This window comes from Myodes glareolus, chromosome 10 (assembly GCF_982192425.1).
Source record: "Myodes glareolus chromosome 10, mMyoGla1.1, whole genome shotgun sequence".
NCBI classification, from domain to species: Eukaryota; Metazoa; Chordata; class Mammalia; order Rodentia; family Cricetidae; genus Myodes; species Myodes glareolus.
The window spans coordinates 49313805-49336008 of record NC_142035.1 but is presented as its reverse complement, the minus strand read 5'-3'; the positions used below and the strand labels follow the sequence as shown (position 1 = coordinate 49336008).

Genomic DNA, 22204 nt, shown 5'->3' with positions numbered 1-22204 from the left:
ACAGGTAATGAGCATCTAGGATGATTCTACTTGTTAGTGCAACAATAAACATGAATGTGTGCTGTGGGACAATGGTTTTACCCTGTAAAGATTTGTTTCTTGTACTTGTTTAATAAAATGCTGACTGACCAGGAACCAGGCAGGAAGTATAGGCGAGGCAAGGAGAACAGGAGAATTCTGGGAAGAGAGTGAGTCTGCAGTCGACACAGAACCACCCAGACACAGAGGAAGCAAGATGAGAATTCCTCACCAAAAGAGGTACCAAGCTACGCGGCTAACTCAGACAAGATTTTTGGGCAACTTATAACAATAAGTTGTAAGTGTTAATAAGAAGCCTGAGCTAATAGGCCAACCAGTTTATGATTAATGTAGACCTCTGTGTGTTTCTTTGGGATGGGATCAGGCAGGACAGGAAAACTCTGTCAACAAATGTGTGACGCTTGAGAGGTGGCATAAGCTCAGATCTGAGCACCTATGTCAGGAGGCTCAAACCTGACTGTAACTTCAGCTTCAGGAGATCCAAAACCCTCTTCTGGACTGTGACGGTATCTGCATAGACTATACACACACATGCACACACACTTGTTCTTTTAGTTTAATAAAAACAAACTGTTGGCAAAACAAATGGCAACAGAAAGACCTGAAATACAAGTACTTCTATGGTATACTGACTTAAAGTCCTTCAGCTAAAACCCAAGAGTGGTACAGCTGGGTCATAGTTCTTTTTTCAAATTTTTTAAGAACCCCCATGTTGATTGCTCCATTGGCTACACTAGTTCATTTCAGCACCAGGACTAGCAGAGTTGAAGCAGCAGGGACAGCTGGGTGACTCCGTGGAATCGCACATGGTAAAGAGGATGAGGAGGGCGACCATCCAACAGAAGAGCCCCACAGCTCCTGGCACGGCAAACCTCAGATGGTATAGAAAAGTTGCTGCTCCACAGATGGGTTCCTGGCATAGCCAATATAAAGTGCCAAATCCTGCCAAATACTATTTCAGTGCAGGTCCCTGCCCTCCTCACACCAACTGTGGTGGTGGCCCCAGTACTAATAAACCTGGCCGCTATATCAGTGTTTTGGGATACAACTCTGGTCTGGAATTCCCATCTGGCCATTTGGAGAGGGGAGCTGCTGCAGGTAAGCTGTTAGATGGGGCCTCTGGTCTTCTCAGGAGGGAAGCAGACACACGCCTGATCAGAACTGGAGAAGCGAGTAGCCTTGGGCTCGTCATCTTTTCCATCTACCAGCTTTAGCCCTTGGTCTCTGTGGATTAATTTTGTCTGGTAAAATCTTGGCCTGATCGTTCCTCCCTTTAGGAACAGAAACGCTTACTTTGTGCCTCTGTCTGATGGAAGAATATAACTTCTTTTATTTTATACAAACCTACAGCAAAGAGACTAGAATTTTAAAGTATTGGAATTGTTGAAAACTATGGGGACTTTAAAGTTGGACTGTATACATTTTATGTTTAAACATGGTCATGAGACTGTGTGGACAAGGAATGGAGGGTATGGCTTAAAGGTGCTGTTTGGGTGTCTCACTGACAGGGGATAGAGCTGTGAGTGTTACCTGTCAACCTGACAGGATCCAGAATCACCTGGGAGTATTTCATCCCAGCAACATAAGAAGAAACTAAGACATTTGTCATTTTATTTCTTCATATTTCCAAGTCCTGCAAAACTTATGGTGTCAACTGATTTTATTGTTCCTGGAAGCATTCCAAGGACATATTACTATATTTGCATTATCTATCTAAAATATAATAATCTTATTTGGGAAACAAATGTTGGAGATTTTTATTTACTGTGTACATGTTGGATAAACACTGAATACTCTTACAATAATCCAATGTAAATAACTTAGTGTAAACTTACATAACACTCTTAATAATTAATTTTCAGTCTACAGATAGTGTTAGATTCTATGTAAAACCTAATCAATAGAATGTGACTAAGATAAAGTGTTCAGGAAGAGGTAATATTTAATGTTTCAGGAAAAGATAATTAATAGGTTTATTTTTTCATTTACAAGTTCAGAAGGGCTTAACTAAAGACACAAAAACAAATAAGGAAAAACTACCAAACAGACAAAATACAATTCTTAAATGTGGAGGCTGAGTTAGAATTTTATGCTATTAAATTTGAGTTGTAAAGAAAGGGTAGAACTAAGGCTCACATGCATTCAAATAATATGCATAAAAAAGAAAAAGGATACATTTTCTTTAGATAATTCTATAGCTGCTATATGTTCCAGAAGGACAAACAGGTCTAACAAGATATCTTCAAAAGTAATCCCATTTATGTCTTCAGAAAGTAATAAGCCACCAAACTCTGCATAAGAAGTGTTTCTGTATTCATGTGGTGCTGAAACTGAACCCAGGACCTTGTACAAGCATGGCAAGTGCTGTACCACCAAGCTTTGTAACTGGCCTTTCCTAACCTTTTGTTTTGAGACAGGGTCTTCCTAAGTTGCCCAGGCTGGCTTGAGTTTTCTCTCCTCCTGCTCCAGCCATCCAAGCAGCTGAGACCACAGGTTAGCATCACCAAGTACAGCAAAACTGTCTTCTTGAGGTTGCCACATCTCTAGATTCATTTAAAAGGCAGAAAAATCAAGTCCAGTGGCACACACCTACAGCTTCAGCTTATTTATAATGCTGAGGTAGGAGCATTACTGAGACCCAGAATTAGAGGCCAGCCTGGGTAACACAATGAGACCTTGTCTCAAAAAGGGTATAGAATATTAACACAGAGGTTCCAGCATAATCATAGAAGAAAACAGTATAAATACGAGGCCAGAAAATCAGGAAAGTCACATCCCAGCTTGAGCTGGGCCGCATTTAGTCACTCCAACAGGATAGATACCCTCTCAAGTTTTCATTTCCCTATAAGGCACAGTATTAGGCTCATGTTCTACTATGGGGACCATAAGGCACCTGACTCACTATGTTCAGAAACAAACATTTACAGTTCAAGTATAGCATCCTAACTTTGTTAGTCAAAATAACACGACCAGATTCATAAAGGTTAGCATTTCAGTACTGAACCTAGAAAAAATACGATGTAATACTAAAGTCAAAATCAAAAAATCATTTGACAGAGATCTTCTAAGAATATGTTTGGATGACAATAATTCTATAATAATTGTGCACTCTCAATTTGTGAATATGTCAAAAGGGAGAACCAAAATGATTCAGTTTTCTCAGGACACATGTTGAGAAAGAAAATAATTCTTTTTCCATTCTCATTTAAATTATAAGCATGTCATAATATCTTATAAAAAATAAATGTAAGTACAATTTAACTTAGTTTCCTCCTTAATTTGTTTTTTATAGCAGACATGTTAATTTCATTTTGAACATGATATGCCAAATATCCTGAGCTTCCTGGAACGAAGTCATGTAATTTTCCAAGGAATTTCTCCAAGGCATCAGTTGATATATAACCTATAAAAATAAGAAGAAATAGATACATTTGAAATTCTACCATGCTATTTTATTTTCAGTATCTTTGATTTATTAGTTAAAATTTTTATAGATTTTTTTTTAAAGAAAAAGAAAAATAATGCTGGCAAGAAGATTATCAAAGGATGACCTTAAGCATCTGCTCTTCCTGCTCCCCCAACCCAGGGCTAAGACTGCAGACCCATCCACCGCACTCCGTTATGTAGGACTGGAGACCAAAACCAGAGCTCTGTACATGCCAGGCAAGCTCTCTACAGCTAAGCTATAGCCCCAGCCCTTAACACTGTTTTCCTTTACACCTTAGTTTACAAAATAATGAGTTTTATTATGACCTTTTCACTAAAACACACTGTTCTTTGCTCATATTTGTCTCCTCTCTTCTGACCATCTCCCCTTCTCACTGTTCTAGTTTTGTTTGTTTGTTTTTTTGAGACGGGGTTCACACTTTAACCTAGGTTAGACTGGAACTCACTTGTAGATGAGGCTAGCCTTGAGCTTTCAGCAATCCTCTGCTTCCACCACCTAAATTCTCACACTATTGGTAAACCAAAACACTTAACTTTTCCTTCCACTTCTGAAAAGCACAGATACTTGATAAGCAACTTCGATTACTGAGAGTGCAATGTCCGTACTGGGGCTGGAACATTAAAGTACGGAAACTAGAATGACTGGGAATAACTGGCCTAGATTGTAATCACTGAAAACGGTCTCTCCAGCTACACAACAGCACAGACAGCACATCTGCTCTACAGAGCAGACATTTCCAAGCACTGTAAGACTGGGATAAAGTTCTCTAGTGAAAAGTTAATAGTAAAGTCAGTTCTGCTGTTAATCAATACAAGATATGGCTGTAATGTTGATGTAATTAATAATCTGAAATAGATATGAATGCCAAAATAAAACCCTGCCTAACTGCAGAGATATTAAGATCTTAATATTCAACAATCTTAAGCAGTAACTTGATAACAATTGTTTATCATTTGAATGATTATATTTTACATGTACTATAAATGTTTGTGGTTTATACTAATACTAAAAGCAAACATTCTAAAAATTTTAGAAGATCCCAAGTATGACTGAATTTAAAAGTATCATAAAAAACAATAGAGTTTATACATATGGCTTGATGGTTTTAGTGATAAAGTCAATTCATAGTTTAAAATTATGAATCCAGTCATAGAGAATTAGTATCATTAATCTATTCCAGTCATTGGGTATCTATTTCCTTAGCTCTTTTTGAACACCACTGAGACATCCCATGCGTATCCATTCTGCCTGGTGAATAAGCACTTGTGTAACCAGTGGAGAAAATGCTTATTGCATAGACACTATGTGAGGTTTCTAAATGCTTACTGCACACATATGTAGAAGGCACCAAGGTCTTGTACTCACAGAAAAGTACTAAGAGAAGCAGGACGGTTAATCACATATGGGTGTCTCCTCAATGGAGGAGATAAAACTGCATTCCACCCAGAAAGCTAAAAGTGGAAGTTGGTAACAACCTGGTGACCCCTTTGCTATCTGAAGAGACAGACCTCACCCTAATTTCCCAGAATGATTATCCCAGACTCTTTCTTCCCTAAACTATTACCCTCCTCCTCCTTAGGGGAGATGTTACATGTATTTCTTTTTTTTTTCTTGCATGTTATGCCTTTTAATATCTCTTAGATATCATATTATTAAAACACACTCCCTTTTACTCACAATCAATGATAACAATAATAATCTCTATGGTTTAAGTGTCTCCTGGAGAGTCCTGAAGAACAACTTAGGAAATGATTTCTGATATTTAGTACTGTGGCTCTTATTAAGTACTCTTTGACTCTTGGAGAGGACACCAACAGCTCAGATGAGGAAAATTAGTGTGTGTGTGTGTGTGTGTGTGTGTGTGTGTGTGTAATAACATCATAGTTTTTCATTTGGGTTTTTGGTAAATAATTAATAGTATGCATGCTTATTCCTTTTACAGTCATCCTATTTATTATAGTTCCTCTTTTCACCCTTCTGTATTTGCCTCTATATCAGATTCCTTATATCCTGAAATTCTTCACTGACCACCTCCCATTTTTTGTGTGTAAATCAATTCAAGATTTATAATTAATACATATCTGAGTATGTATAAACATGTATGTTTATATTAATATATGCACAAATATATCTACAAATATTTAGTTTCAACCAGAGGCAAGGGTTGGAACATATGCCCTAGACACAGAATGGCATATGTCATGTGAAAATACTCATTTTTTGTTTATTTATTTAATTATTTCAGTTCTACTGCACGGACTGGCTTTGTGGGAGCCTAGTCTGTTTGGATGTTCACATTCCTAGACCTGGATGGAGTGGGGAGGACCTTGAACTTCCCACAGGGCAGGGAACCCTGACTGTTCTTAGGACTGGAGAGGGAAGGTGAGGAGGAGTGGGGGAGCGGGAGGGAAATGGGAGGAGGTGGAAATTTTTAACACATGTATTTCTTGTACTGCTGACCTCTATGCTATCAGTCAGAGACCACATTAGCTATAGAACCCACTCTGAAGGTCACAGGTACTTTGTAAAAGAGTTGCTATGTAATCATACATTAATTTTATTGTGCACTTGGAATTGGAATTATGGGAATTATTGTTGCCTGGAGATTCTTTTTCATATTCTATTGTTTTTAAATGTGCCTAAAATAAAGTGCCAGGTATTAGACTCCCCTAAGTCTGATTCACGTTGATGAAGTCAATCTGACAGGCTTCAAAGCTACACAGACAAACTTTGTCTCAAAAAACCATTTATGATTCATTTCATCAAACTGTTAACACAGGGACATGGGATTTGTAGTGACCTGAGTCTGTGTTTCTAGACTGTGGTCACTTAAGAGTTTCTAGAAAATATCTCATCTCATTTGAGGTGAGACATGTTTTTCTATATTGTCATCATAAATTGTCTAATCTACCCTTATCTAATTGATGGTAGACCGTAAGACTCTTCATTCTGGAAGATCCTGCCCATACCCTAGAAGGAAGAAGGCTACAAAGAGACCAAGAACACAGAGAGGCCAGTCCAGCTCTGTCTCATCACATCTCAACACGGCTCATCTCAACTGGCAGGGACCTGGCATTCATCAGAATCAACTATCATCAATCACCCTCTTATTGATCACAAGTTTTTCTCCACATTTTAACTTCATTTTCCTTTTCTGGGGCAAACTGTGTTTCTTTAGTGGTAGAAATATGGTCACTTGGGATAGCTTTTAGTTGAATGAGTTGAATGCCTGCTTAGCATGCATTAGGCTCTAGGTATGACTTCCACTAATCACCCCTTACCTCACCATACTCCTCTCCTGTGTGTGTGTGTGTGTGTGTGTGTGTGTGTGAACACGTGTGGTCACCTGAATAATGAGTTAACCTGTTACACCATGTCAAAAATTAGAAAAAAAATACTATGGTCAGCCCACTGCACATTAGGAATTCAGTCCCAAAGCAACTCTTGGGGCTATGACAAAGCAAGCTTGTATTTTAGGCAATGCCTGTTTCTGGGCAGGGGAGATGACTCAGTGAGTAAAGTCACTTGATGCCAAGCCTGATGATTTGAGTCCAGTTACTGGACCAACCCCTCAAGGTTGTCCTCTGGTCTCCGCATGTAGACGGTGGCACATGAGCACATACACATACATCATAGGCCAGCATGTGCATATATACAAAAGTAATAGGTAAATTTTAAATAGAAAATAAAAACTTAATGAAATGGTTACCATGCTAGAGCATGGAATTTGGGGAAATCTGAATCTTTGTTCCTGAATCATGGTCACTCATATGCAGCTACAAATAAATAATTTTTTATCCTCTGTGGGGTGAGAGCTGTTTTTATGTTGACACCAATCTCTAAGAAGGCCTTGAATGAGTGATTCCCCATATCTTAGTATTCACAAACTTCTGTAAATCCTGACTACTTTCTGTGGAATACTCCTTTCCACTGTGTTATTGGTCTAATAAAGAAGTTGGCTGGCCAATAGCTGAGTAGGTAGAGGTGAGGTGGGACTGGCAGATAGAAAGAGTGCAGAGAAGAGGAGTCATCTCAGGAGTCACGGGGAGAGGCAGAGAAAACAGAGGAATTTGCTGTACTGAGAAAAGGTACTGAGCCATGTGGCACACCACAGATAAGAAATGTGGGTTAATTTAAAATGTAAGAGTTAGTTAGTAACAAGTCTGAGCGATTGGGCAAGCATCTTATAATTAATAAGTCTCTGTGCGGTTATTTGGGAACTGGCTGGTAGGAAAAAAGTCTGCTTACAACTTCCTACATGTGCTGGTCTATATGTTGGCATGTCACTTCTGAAAATAAGGGCTGACATTTGTCTTGGACATTCTCTTATTACTGTTGGACCTTTTATTCTGAAACAAGCTATGATGTTTTGAATAGATTTTATGAAAACATCCATTCAGGGAGCTGGAGAGATGGTGCAGTGGTTAAGAGTACTGGGTGCTCTTGTAGAGGACCCAGGTTTGATTCCCAGCACCCATAAGGTGACTTACAACTGTGTATCGTTCCAGTCTAAGGGCATCTGATGCCCTCCTCTAATCTCTTGAGATACCAAGTACACAGGTATACATGCAGACAAAAAAACCCCATATGCATAAAAAAGTCCATGTAATATAAAGTATTTGCCCAAAACTCAGGAAGGAGCTAAAGTCTGGTAACTACCACTCATGAGGAAGCTTTGATGTGGACTTTCCACTCTCAGTGTGCCTCAGAATGGCTGCAACTTTGGTGACAATTTCACTGAAAATTTATGGAGCTCTGAAATAAGTCATCAGTTAATACACTCTGGGACTCCGCCCCCCCCCGAAACTATAAATAACAAACATCCACTATTCAGGTTTTGTTTTTATTTTCTCTAATGTATGCCAACCTGATCTCAAACTTGCTGGTTGTAGCTGAGGATAACCTTGAGTTTTTATCCTCTGCAGTACAGGAATTACAGTGTAACACCATATACAGTTTCCATGGTGTGAACACTGTACTAATTGAGCTGCAGGCCCAGGGCTCTGGGTTTGTTTGTTTTTGAAGATAGAGTCTCAACTTCTTAGTCAAAAGGATCTGTAACTCACTACGTAGCCTAGCTACAGATTTCTAGTACTTTTCTTGCTCAGCCCTCAAATGCTTGTATTTTTAAAAACTATCACCCATGCCAGATACACGGCCATTGTTTTAAACTGTTAATTTCTGAAATGTTTTGCTACATACCAATAGATATGTAAACAGAAAAGATTTTGAGTTCTCAATTTAATTATTAGACTCCCTTGGCTTTGAATTGTTTGCCAATAAGGTATTTAAGTTGTTATCAAACTGAGGAGATAATAAAAAACCAATTTTAAAAAACAGTATTTTGGTAGTCACTTGGCAAAGTCTGGGATATTTTTGGGTGCCACAGTTGTGGGGAAGAAGTTGTATGGTGGGCATCTAGTGGCAGACATCTTACAACCGTGCTCAAGGCGGATGCAGTGCCAGCAGTGCCCAAACTGAGAAGCCCTGTTCTAACACAAAGTTCCAACTTGTGTTTTCTATGACTAAAGACCTCAATTAACTCTATTTTCAGAAACTTAACAGTCACTGCCCATTTTCTGGAGGGAGAGTCAAACAGCAACAATGTTACTAGAGTTGTTAGGTTCAGAACCCGGACTCTGGCAGCCCTAACAGGCCAGGCTGGGTCACTGCCCTCAATAGGCCAACTGAAGAGACTCAATGGTGTAATGTGGGCTTAATGAAGAGTTTCACATTTGGGCTTCAAGGCAGGCGGTACACTGAGGTACACTATCCTTTAGGATAAGAGATTCATTAAATGCAACAATAAAATGTTAAAAATCCAGCTGATAGTTGGGCCACAATACTTCGCAGGAGCCACCTACTTCCAGATAAGAGATGACAGACTTCCTGGTGCGAGGCTCTCTCACCCGGGAAGGTGAGCTGACGACCCGTTTCCCTGTCTCATGTCTGGAAAGCAGAGAACAGCTAGTTGCAGGTGTCTACGGAAACTCCCCCGTCCTTAGAAAGTATAAAAAGAAACCCCACTTCTGCGATGTAGGTTCTGATCCCTCTATTTCTGCCAAGTAGTTTGTGTCTGCTGCTGGGGCCTGAACTGCTCCCAGAGCCCTCACCATGCTGCTGTCTGTACGTGACAGTAACTTTTCTGATAAATTCCAGTCTCCAGTAATCCATTTCAGCATATCTCTCGAACCAGCCTCAATGTGAAACCGTTCATTAGAAGAATTATTAACACCATAAACATACAGACAGACAGTAGAATGGTGGGGCCTTTGAGCAGAGCTCAATCCTCCAAGGCAGAATGGAGGCTGCTTCTTATAGGTCTCAGAGGAAAGAGGAGATTTCATGCTATGTGACAAGTTAGTCCACAGAAAAAGCTCGGCTGTCTCCGGCTCCACAGTAAAGCCTGATCCTAGTCGTGTGAGAGGCCCTGAGTTCAACCTCCAGCACTACAAAAACAAAAACAAAAGAGCTGATCCCTGAATGTCAGAAATAAACTGCAACTGTCTCATGCAAGCAAGAGCAAGCATCCCTCCTGTCTAGGGACCTGTCTTGGCACAGAAAATATGAAGCCCATGCTTGGTCCATTCTGCAAGTTAATGTTTTAGAAGATGAACGGCACCCTCCTGTCACCACGGTAAAAGAAAAGGCTCTGCTTGGTAACAGCTGTGTTCTCCCTTGTTTCTTCCCTAGCTGGGTTGCTCTAATTTTCACCATAGGTTACCTGTTACCATGTTGTTCACCGGATAACTCTGAAGAGGGAAGTACATCTGCTTTTCTATAACTGGAGTGCTTATAAAATGACGCTCTGCACTATAAAAAATGGAACATACAGAAAGTCACATTTATGTTTGATTTTTTGATTTATATTACAAATGAAGATTCATTCCAGACAATGTATATAGTAATTTAACACTTCTTTAATCAGGTTTTACTTTTACTTGGTGAAAATGTTAATTGTAAGTTTTCTTTTGTTATACTAAGAAAGACCAGGGCCCATATACCTACCTTTGGTTTTCTTAGTTACTTCACAAATCAAACAATTTTTGAATAGAGGCCTTGGTCATCTCAATAGCCCCCAAAGCACAGTAATAATTTATAATTATATAACAAAGGGCTGGGATTATATCTCAGTGGTAGGGCTGTTTCCTAGCATGCATGAGACTGGGTTCAATCCCTAGCACTGTCAAAAATGTAAAGTAATTTATTATATACATCATAATCAATCATATATGTATACACATGTGAAATCTTACATATGCCAAAAGAAAAGCACAGTAGACTCTATAAATAGTCACAGTCTTTTGCTATTCAGTATTTAAATTATCCATACTTCAGCATAACAAAAAGAAACGAGGTTAGGGAGACCATAAAGTACAATGAGATTTTTAAGATTTTTATTTAACTTAAATAAATAAGATTTACCTTAGATCATGGGCCTGCCTATTTAAGACTAGATGGCAGCTTAGAAGAAATGAGCCCATGCCTCCTCTATAGTCTGTCCTCTGAGGCAAAGAATTGATAAACTCTGTATTATAACACAAGCCTATCTGCATAGTCCTGGTTGTCCTGGAACTCACTCTGTAGGCCAGGCTGATGTTGAACTCACAGAGATCTGCCTGTCTCTGCCTCCCAAGTGCTGGGATTAGAGGCGCATGTCAGAACTGAATGTAATAGGCACCCATAAGCTCATAGGGAGAGGCACTATTAGAAAGTGTTGCTTTGTTGGAGTGGGTATGGCCTTGTTGGAGGAATTGTGCCACTGTGGGGACAGGCTTTGAGATTTCCTATGTGCAGGATACTGCCCAGTTGACTTCCTATTGTCTGAAAGTCAAGATGCAGCCAACACCATGTCTGCCTGCACACCACCATGCTCCCTACCATAATGATAACGGATTGAACCTCTGAAACTATAAGCAAGCTCCCTCAATTAGATGTTTTCGTTCTAAGAGTTGCCATGACCATGGTATCTCTTAACAGTAATGAAAACCCTAACTAAGACAGCCCAGCATGACTTGTCTGTTCCACTTTGTTGTATCAAATAAGATGGAGCCATGCAGCAAACAACTCTAAAGCCTACATGTAAAGAAACTGGCTCTGAGCTCTGAACAGGATACCTACCCCTTCAAGTAAAAGATTTCTGACTTTTTCTCTCTCAGTCTTTTGCTCATCCCACCCTGTCCCATGTTGTCAGAAATATCCACCTCTTACTTGAAACTCCTCCCAGGTTTAAGATTCTGTTATGTAATCTCTGATAAATGCTCTCCCACCTCAGGTCGCCACCATGCTGCCTCTGGTGTGACATACTGTCTCTCATAATGCTTTACTATCTCAAGCCGATCATGTCCCATCATAATTGTGAGGCTCTCCCTCCTAATAAAGCTCACTGGTGCAGGGCAATTTCCAGTCTACTCCTTTCCTGGGTTTATGACTTTGGTTTCTAACAGTTTAATCCTAACACTAAATTATAACATCAAATAAGGTTTTCAATCTTAGGGGAAAGTGTTGATAGAAACATGCAAAGTCAAAGGACGTCAAGATGACCTCAGTTCTTTACAAATTGTGTCTTATTGTAAAAGAAAAGAGACAAATACTACTGAGTGGTAGAATTATTTCTGACTTAAATTTCCTTTATTTCCTATATGTCTTATTTTCACAAATTAAATGGATTTATACTTTTCTTTAATTTTGGCATTTTTGAAATAGGGTCTCATAAAGCCCAGGTTAGCCTCAAACTAGCTATGTAGCTGAGGATAACCTTGAACCTCTAATCCTGTCCTCACCTTCAGGGTGCTATGATTACAGGCACACGTCAGTACATCGGGCTTATGCAGTGCTAGGGATCACACCCAGAGCAGGCACATCCATGTACACTAGATAACTACTCTAACAACTGAGTTGCATCCCCAGCCTATTACATTTATTTTAAAATAAAACAACAAAAAGTTAAAATGTACATGACTTTAAAATTTGAGGAATATTTGGAGAAAGAAAAATAGCATAATGGTTAAAAGTTTAGACTTCACATGATTTCAAATTCAGCTGTTCTTTCTGAATAAACCTGAAAAAAAATACTTAGCTGTTCAGATCTGTTTCCTCAATTATAAAATGAATGGGACTGACTGCACATCTAAGTTGTGAGAATCAAATGAAGTATTGTGAACTGCTTGTCTCACAAATATTTATCAAATGTTAAATAGCATATCATTTAGTACTGATTGCTATCACTTAGTAAGTAATGTTTCATACATGTACTTCAGGGTATATTTTATTTATGTTCAATTCCACCATCTGGTGATTCCACACACACACAAAAAAAGACTCTACAGATGTAGTCGAGTTCTCCAGCATAACATGATAGGGTTGCTGAACACATGAACTCACAGTGGCTATGACAACATGCATAGGATTATACAAGATCAAGTCAGCCAAAATTCCAGCATGGAATTTTGTGACAAGGGCAGCCAAGGCTACACAAAAACAGGAAGGAGCTCATGAAGTCCCAACCCTAGCCGAGAAGTTGTTGGCTACAAGAGGGAGAATCAGTTTTCTTCTGGGATGCAGCCCCAGGAAGGCTGCCCATGCTCCATTAAATGGTCCAGTACCCATGCACAGAGAGGCAGCACTAAGTAGATCCAGTGGGTTTTTAAAGCAAGAGAGAAGCACCAGGTATGGTGGTGTACATCTCTAATCTCAGCACTCAAGAGACAGAGGCAGATAGATCTCTGTGAGTTTGAAGACAACCTGGTCTAAAGAGTGAGTTCCAGAACAGCCACAATTACAATACATGAAATTGAGGGAGATAGGGAGTTAAGGAGTTAAGGAGAGGGTGTAGGGATGTATGTGATCAAAATTCATTATATGCATTATAAAATTCCCACTAAAAAAGGAAAATAGAAAAATAAAAGGCAAATTGGGCAGTAGTGATGCACATCTTTAATTCCAGCACTTGGAAAGCAGAGACAGGCGGATCTCTTTGAGTACAAGGCCAGCCTGGTCTACAGAGTGACCAGGGCAGCCAAGGCTACACAAAAACAGTGAAACACGTCTTGAAAAATACACAAAGAAAAAAGGCAGAAACCTAGGGTATATTCACATAATTGGTCTTTTTTAAAAACGTACAGTCTTCCTATGCACCCGTAGCCCAGATTAGTCTGGCACTCACCTTAACCCCTATAGTGCCAAGAGTATACCTCTTGTAATGTATGCAGGCATATGTGTGCAAGTATTGGTGTGAGTGCACGCATATATGACCATGTATGTGGGAGGCCAGAAGTTTATGTTAGGTGACGTCATCAATAGTTCATCACCTTACTTTGTTAAGTATTTATTTATTTGTTTTTGTTTTATGTGCATGAGTGTCTTGCCTGTATGTGCACCAAATGCGTGTCTGGTGCTCTCAGAGGTCAGAAGAGAGTGATGGATCCCCTGGAACCAGAGTAACTGATGGTCGTGAGCCACCATGTGGGTGGGTGCTGGAATTAAGCCCAGATACTCTGGAAGAGCAACAAGTGCTCTTAACCACTGAACTATCTCTCAAGTCTCACTTTTACTCTTTTTAATAAAAGTTCATATGACTTTGGACAAATTAATCTTTTTAATCTTAGATCTCTTTCTCTAAAATGAGAATGGCGATGATGATAATATCAATCTCAGAGGAACTGTGAAACTAAAATAAATATCAATCAAGCTCAAAGATTTCTACGTTCAATTTGAGTAGCAATGAAGCATATTAACTCAATACCTTTCAGACAGTTCTTTTTTGTGTTCTGTTGTTGGCTCACTGCTTTTCCTTTTATTTGACGTTATTCTGCCATGCTGTAAACAGTAAAATAAATCACATTTTTAAAATTTAGCACACAAATTATCTAATCATTAATTTTAAAATTAAATTAAATATAATCAAAGGCTATTTAAATTTATTTTTTTTAGTTCAGTCATTGTAACCTGGCAGGGAAGCTTACAAAATTTTGTATATATATTCATATAATCATGCTTTTAGAAGAGTATAAAGAAGGAAAACCAGGACTTTAAATTCTAGTTATAGTTATAGCAGGTAACTGAACTTGGTTTGAAGGAAGAGGAAGAATACAGGAAGGAAGGAAGGAAGGAAGGAAGGAAGGAAGGAAGGAAGGAAGGAGAAAGTCAAACATTATCGACTTAAGACTTTCTTAAAATTCTTGACTTAAGGATTCTCCTTCTTACAAATCAAAAAAGAAAAAGCTGAACAAATTGCTCCCTCTTTAAAGTGATCGTGATGGAGATATGTTCACTTCTGAAGTTGTAACAAAACTAAAAGTATATTAAGCTTTTCCAAAACATTTGTAGAAATGACTCAGATGTTTATACCTAATGTATTGTTAGAAATTCCGTATTTAGATATAAATCTTCCCTAAGCAATAATAATGTTCCAAATTACTTTCCAGATTTATCCTTGTTATTTTCATTTGATAACATAGCTTTCTACATATAGATTATGTGATTATAGTATTACAATTAGCTGATATTCAACACTGATAAGTACTTTGAAGGAATTGACAAGATCCTTTATCAAATAATGTCTAGCCAATAATCAATAAAAGTATGTTATATTAATATTTTTATTTATCTGTCTGTCTGTGTGTCTGTGTAAATGTATGCCACATCCAGGCAAGTGCTCACAGAGGCCAGCAGAGCTTATCATAGGCCCTGGAGCTAGAGTCACAGGCAGGTGCTGGGGTTCACTGGTGAACTGAATTCTGGTCCTCTGGGAGCAGGAACCGCTTGTCACCTGAGCCAGCCCTCCAGCCTTATACTAATTTTTTAACAGAAATGACATTAGATTAGGTTGAGGCTAAGAAAACTTGGTTTCATTGTGCTAATATGTGGTTACATGTACTAAAACAGATTTTTTAAAATCTTCTGTTTATGTCAGCATTTTTATTTATAAAACTAAATAATCTTTAAGTTCCTTTTAAGTCCCATAGTACTGGTATACTGAATAATTTGACAAATAATTTTTAAAAATCATGATCACTTGTGTAGAAACATTGACAAATCAGAGATTAGATATTTTCAGAATTTATCACCTCCAAACCAAAGATCCTGAAGAGGCTATGATTTCCAAATGATGACACTATGAACTAACTGATGCCTTTTTATATAATGTGTGATTATCTATTATTGTCTTCTTTTCATGCTGAAATTATCTATATTTGGCTACTGCATAAAGATTTTGAGGTAAAAAACAGACAAATTTGAATAGAATGGCAAAAACTAACAAGCAATATTGCATATATTTATTAAGGAACAGTCCTCGAAACAAACAACAAGTGATACTGCACAAGAATTCACCAGAATCTCCACCAGCAAATACCATGTACCTATTGTTACTCTATATTCCTGACTAAAGAAACCAAAGTTTCTTGTTTATTTTTCCAGTACTAGAAACTGAAGCGAAGGCCTCATATGCCAAGGAGGCAGTCTACTAGTGTTCTAACCCAACCCTCAAGTTTCTGTTCTTCTTTTTCTATTTTATTTTTTGACAGGTTTACTTTCTGACAGGTATTTTTAAACTTCTAATCCTCCTGCCTCTACTTCCCAAATGTTTGCATTACAAGCATGTGCCACCATGTCTGGTTTTTATGCTGGGCTGAGGACTGAATCCAGGGTTTCTTGGATGCTAAGCCTGCACCTGAGTTTCTTATAAGAATGGTTTCATTTATACAAAACACTTCAGCGTTACCACTGTGTTATGTAAAACTATGTCAAACCAGATAGTAGTCAATAAAAGCATACTCTTTAAATTTCTTAATTTGGATCATTGATGCATATGTCACAAATTATACTGCCTTCACATTTTTGAAACTGTACATCCCAACCAAGTATTTTAATTCCCTCTTACCTTTTGTATTGGAAAATTTTCATCTTGTTCCCAAATAAAACTACCAATTTTTCTTCGTATTTCTGTAGTAAGAAAAACAAGCCCAATATTTCTTAAAGTAATTTCTGGATTTTGTATAACATTTTGAAACTTGTAGGTTATGTTTATTCTACTTGAGTAAAAATAACCTTTTTTGATTCTACTTGAATCAAAATAACCAGATTCCTGCTGAAAATCCTAGGAATAGCCAGGCAGTAGTGGCACAGGCCTTTAATCCCAGCACTCTGGAGGCAGAGGCAGGCAGATCTCTATGAGTTTGAGGCCAGCCTGGTCTACAAAGAGAGTTCCAGGACAGGCTCCAAAAGCTACACAGAGAAACCCTGTCAAAAAGAAAATAATTTGCAATCCACTTTCCAGCTGATTCCAGTATATTATGATAATCATTATGGTAGACGTTTTTCTTGAGATGTGATATGCATGTGTGTTTGTTGTGTACGTATGTATGTGGTTGCATACACATGAACACGATTCTGTATACCTGTATATAACATGCAGAGGCCAGAGGACAGAATTGAGTTTTTTCCTCTGCCTTATTGCCTTCAGATAGGGTCTTTCACTGAACTAGAAGCTGGTTCAGCTAGACTGGCTGGTCAGCAAGCTCCTGGGATCTCTCTGTCCCCATCCCCCAATTGCTGGTGTTAAAGGTACTCATGACCATGTCTATACGTGTGGATGTTAGAAATTCAAATTCAGGTCCTTATGCTGGGCAAATTCTCTTACTCACCAAGTCATTTCCCTGCCCTTACTTTTTCTACTAGCATATATTATTTCATTAGATATGTGTCTCCATTATGCCAAATATTAATAAGACAACTGTCACAATAAAATGCCTAAAGTTGTTGAGTGTGTAGAGTTGAGGTTCTCAAGAATAAATTTATTTTTCTAAAAAGTAGATAAACGTCTAGTAAATAGGAATTCTATAAAATTAAGTATATCTGGTGACTTTTATCATCTTAATAATCTAAAAATTCTCTACAGCAACCCACTAGGAGACAAAAAGGGTCTAATTACACCAGACTTTTGCTGACCAATATGGTAGCAATGGTAAATGTATGTTGAGTCATATTGAGGTATGGTGTAAGTGTAAAATAAGCACTGGATGTTTAATATTTGGTATCAGAAAGAATACAAAATATTTTAAAATTTCATGTTGATTATTGAAATGATAATCTTTTCAATATTAGGTTAAATAAAAATATTTTAAGATTGATTTTGCCTATATCTTTTTAATATGACTACTAAACCTTTTAAATTCATAGCTCACAGTGGCATCTTACACATATATCTACTGCTCTAACTAAGGTACGTACAATATCCTAATTTGAATGAGAATGGCCCCCACAGACTTATGTTTGAATGTTTGGTCCCCAGATGGTGGAGCTGTTTGAATCCTCACTGGAAAAAGTATGTTACTGGTGAAACTGTTGAGGAAGGATCTTCATTGGAAAAGCATGTTACTGGCAATGGATCTAAGGCTTCAAGGGACTGTGCAATTTCTGGTGGTCTCTAATTCCTGTTTGTGGATCCAGATGTGAGCTCTCAGCTGCTGCCTGCTGTCATGCTCCCCACTATGATGGTCATGGACTCCTTGCCCTTTGGAACCATAAGTCCCAAATAAACGCTTCCTTCGATAAGCTGCCTTGGTCATGGTGTTTTATCACAGTCTGGAAAAGTGACTAAGACAGTAGTATACCTTTTTTTTTTAAGAAGTATGTTTTCATTTCAAACCTTTTTTAAAGATTTAAAATATGTTAGGAGAAGAGGCTAAACTCAAAGGTAAAACAAAAGTTATAATTAAAAAATTGGATATTCATTCTATAATACAAGCTCCTTGAAGGTAGGTTTTTGGCACATGTAGTTTTTAAAGATGAGGCCAGGCAGGGCTACATAGCAAAAACTTGTCTCAGAATTTTTGAAAAGTTGCTGGACACGATGGTACATATCTATAATCTTGGCACTCAGGAGGCCTGGAGAATGGCCATGAATTTGAAACTAGCCTGGGTTACAAAATTAGTACCAGTTCAGTCAGAGTGACATAACAGAGCCACTTTCAAGAACAAAAAAAGAGAGAGAGGAAGGGAGGAAGGGCAAGAGAGATGCAGATAAAGTTATTTTAACAAATCTACTTTGCCATAAATCATTAGTTTATTTGCATAACCTCTTAGACTCAATTTAGTGTTATAACTAGGTTGTGCTGAACACTAGTTACAAGAAACCAATCTTTGCGGTTTCTAAGGATTCTTCTAGGAAAATAACAAAGTTTCTGGTTTGTTCTGCTTTGTTTTTAACATTTTCCTCCCAGGAAATCTGTAAACAGCTTCAGCCTGTCTTTCTAGAAATGGACACAGAGGGACAGGTAGAAGGCCAGGGCGGAAGGAAGGAAAGGAGAATGGTATCCCTCGCACTGAGGGCTGCAAACTTGCTGTTCCCCAGTGCTGGTAACTGCACTGCTACTCCCCTTCGCGGCTCTAGGCACACGATGACAGGAAAGGCTCTAGCGGGTGGCCCTGGGTACCTCAGCGTGTCCGGATGCGAGGCATCACAGCTGAACAGGAAGTTCATCGCTGATTGCCCCGCCTTCGTCCACTGTGGAGGCAAGAGCAAGTGTGAGCGCGGAGCAGGGCAAGCGCCCCCAACCCGGATGGGGGAGGAGGGCTTCCGGGGACACACTGGCGCCCACGCCCCGCCCCGCCCATCTTCCTACCCCAGAACTGCCTCAAGTCCTGACTGACGCTGCGGCAGAACCAACCACGCTGCCCCTGGAACATGGCGCCGCCTGCTTCCGAGGCTCCCGGGCGGGGCCTAGAGCTGAGACCGCTGAATGGTCCAAAACCAAGCTTGATGATTGGTTCCCAAAAGGAAAGGGCGGGAAAGGTCGCAGGAAGCGGGCAAAGAGACGCCAACTACTGTAATGGAGAGATTAGCCACGGAGAACGAAGTTCCCTAGACCTGGTGGGTTTTAAACACTAAGGTGTGTGTGTCTGTGTGTGGGTGTGTCTCTGTGTGGCTGGCTGCCTGGCTGTGTGTCTGTTTTGTGTGTGTCTGTCTGTCTATGTGTCTCAGGACATTTTTCAGGAGTTGGTTCTTTACTTCCACTGTGTGGGTTCCAGGGTTTGAACTTGGGTGGTCACGCTTGGTGGCAAGGGCTTCCTATCAGCAGAGCCATCTTACCACTCCCGTGTATCATATTTTTTGTTGTTTTCAGACAGTCTCTTACTACCTAAGCTAGTCTTGAACTTCAACTGAATATGGTCTTGAATTTCTGGTTCTCCAGCCTCTGCCTTCAGAGGGTTGTGATCACAGGCCTATGTCACCATGTCTAGTTTACATATTCTTGAGGGTAGAACTCAGTGAAAGGGACCCTAAGTCAGTACAGAACACACTCCGATACGAAATTTTAAGCCTATAGGGCCAGGCTATGACATTCCTCTTAAACTGAGTGCCACAGGATTTTTGAGATGTTATTTCTTATTTATTGCTCTGTTCAAATTAGTCTCAGATTTCAGTAGAACATTTTTAAAGTGGGTTATTTTATTATTTTTTGTTTGTTTGTTGGAAATGCAAATTAAAACCACAGTGAGATACCATTACATGCTGACCTTATTAATAAAAAGTGGATTGGCGAAGACGAGTCATAGGAATTCCTGCTGCTGCTGCTGCTGCTAGTGAGAACGTAAAGCTATACTAGCACTTTGATCAACAATCCAGTCTCTCTCAAAGTTATGTGTCTAATGTCACCCAGCACTTACCAGCTGTGCACCTGGGGAAACTCTTGCTCCCATGTACGCATACAGCAGTACACACAGAATGTTTGTGGCAGCTTAATTGATAAGGAACAATAACAAAAAGGAAAAAGAAAACAATCATTGTACACTGGGTATTTAAATTACTCTCTTTTAAATTTTAAAATTATGTTTTGTTTTGTTTTTTTCCGGTGTGACATGGTTTGGATGTGGAGGTCAGAGGCCAGCTTGAGGGAATCCGTTCTTTCCTTCTACCACATGGGTCCAAAGGATTGAACTCAGGTCGTCAGATTTGGTGGCAACTGTCTTTACCCACTAGTGATCCTGAATTATACCGTATTTTCATACAATGAAAGACAATAGTCCTTAGGCACAGATGATGCATTTCCACCACTACACATATATAGCTATGACAATTTTTAACTTGTAAATAAGGCATGGTAAGAAATTGACAATAATGAAGCAGAACAATTATAAAAATATATTGAACAAAATTAATGTATTTTCTCTTAACTACCGTAAGGCGGTTAGTATGTACATTGGGAATGTGCTGCTCTCTTGATCCCAAGTGGGAGGAGTAGGAAGGCATCAGATTCTGTCCTACTACTCAGAGCTGCATGTTTTATTTATTTGTTTGTTTATGCAGTCCTGAGGATTCAACCCAAACCCTCAAATATAATAAGAAGTCTCTACCACTGAGTTGCACCTCCAGCTCTCAGAGCCACGATTTTAAATTAATAAATCATTAATGTCTGGAATTTCCCATTGATATTTTCAGATCATGGTTGACTGTAGGTAACTGTAACTGTGGTACTGATACCTCATAATTTTGAGTTTTCAGAAAACCCAGGAACACATATAACAACATATCATTTATTTTCAAGTTCCAAAGAAGTTCTAAAATTAAAATATATATTTTAGTAATATACAAATATTTAATATAGAAAAAATAATTTTTAAAATGTATAGAAAAACCAGCTATAGTTTATATTGTAAGGAATTTTTATGTAAACCATTATTTATTTGTTATGGGTATGTGTGTGTGCCTGAGTATGCATGCGTACCACATGGGTGCAAGAACCTGAGGAAGTCAGAAGAAAGCATCAGATTCCCTGAAACTGAGATTACAGGTGTTTATGAACAGCACTGAGGGTGCTGGGAATGGAACCTGGAGCTTCTGCAGGAATAATAAGTGCTCTTGTCTGCTGAGCCATCTCCAGCCCCATAGCTTAAGTTTTAATACAAAGCAGAGTAATGAGTACCTGAAGAATGAGAGAGGCACACGGGAGCTACCAATGATTCATTACTGTTTGGGTTCTAAAGCCAAGTTATCAGTTAATTATTATTATTATTATTATTTTCGGAAAACCTCTACATATCTACCACTTGCTTTAATTATTGTGTAGTTTTAGAAATAATTAAAGTATATTATTTGATAGGGGAGGAGAGGAGAGACAGTGATAACACCAAGCAAAGTTCCAGACTCAAATGAGTCTCACTGCATCTTTGAAGTGAAGTCATTGAAAGACATAGTAAGGGGCTGGACAAATGGCTCAATGATTAAGAGCTCTGTCAGAGGACCTAATTTGGGTTACAGCACCCACATCAGGCAGCTCACAACCACCTAAAACTCTAGCTCCAAGGATGAAACATCTTCTTTGGTACTCCACAGGCTCCTGCAACCATGGGGCACACACTCAGATATATACGCATACACATAAATAAAAAAAAATAGAGTATTTTGTTTAGAAAAATTGTAAGTTTTAAATGTAGCCTTTTAGTCATGTCATGCTAGTTACCAAACTCATCTATTATAAACATATACATGTTGTACATGAAAGCAACTTTAGGTTGGAAATTCCAAGGATAATGTGGGTCTTAAGAACTCTAAACTAGCTGGGCAGTGGTGGCTCACGCCTATTTTAATCCCAGCACTCAAGAGGCAGAGGCAGGCAGATCTCTGTGAGTTCAAAGCAGATGGAAATATGGGTGTGCTTTTTTAATTAATTCTTTGGGAATTTCTTTTTTTATTGATTTTTATTGAGCTCTACA

At 38.8% G+C, this 22204-nt stretch overlaps 1 protein-coding gene across 1 annotated transcript; it reads right to left on the bottom strand.

Moving 5' to 3' along the window:
• Positions 1-647: 647 nt before the first annotated feature.
• LOC148120636 (telomere repeats-binding bouquet formation protein 2-like) lies at positions 648-19177 on the bottom strand. Its single transcript, XM_087910868.1, has 6 exons — positions 19142-19177; positions 18813-18995; positions 16371-16586; positions 14232-14305; positions 10212-10300; positions 648-3442 (listed from the first exon to the last, which is right to left on the bottom strand). Exons 1-6 carry the CDS (start codon positions 19175-19177, stop codon positions 3297-3299), a joined length of 744 nt encoding a protein of 247 aa, XP_087766994.1. The 3' UTR covers positions 648-3296.
• Between the last annotated feature and the right edge of the window lie 3027 nt (positions 19178-22204).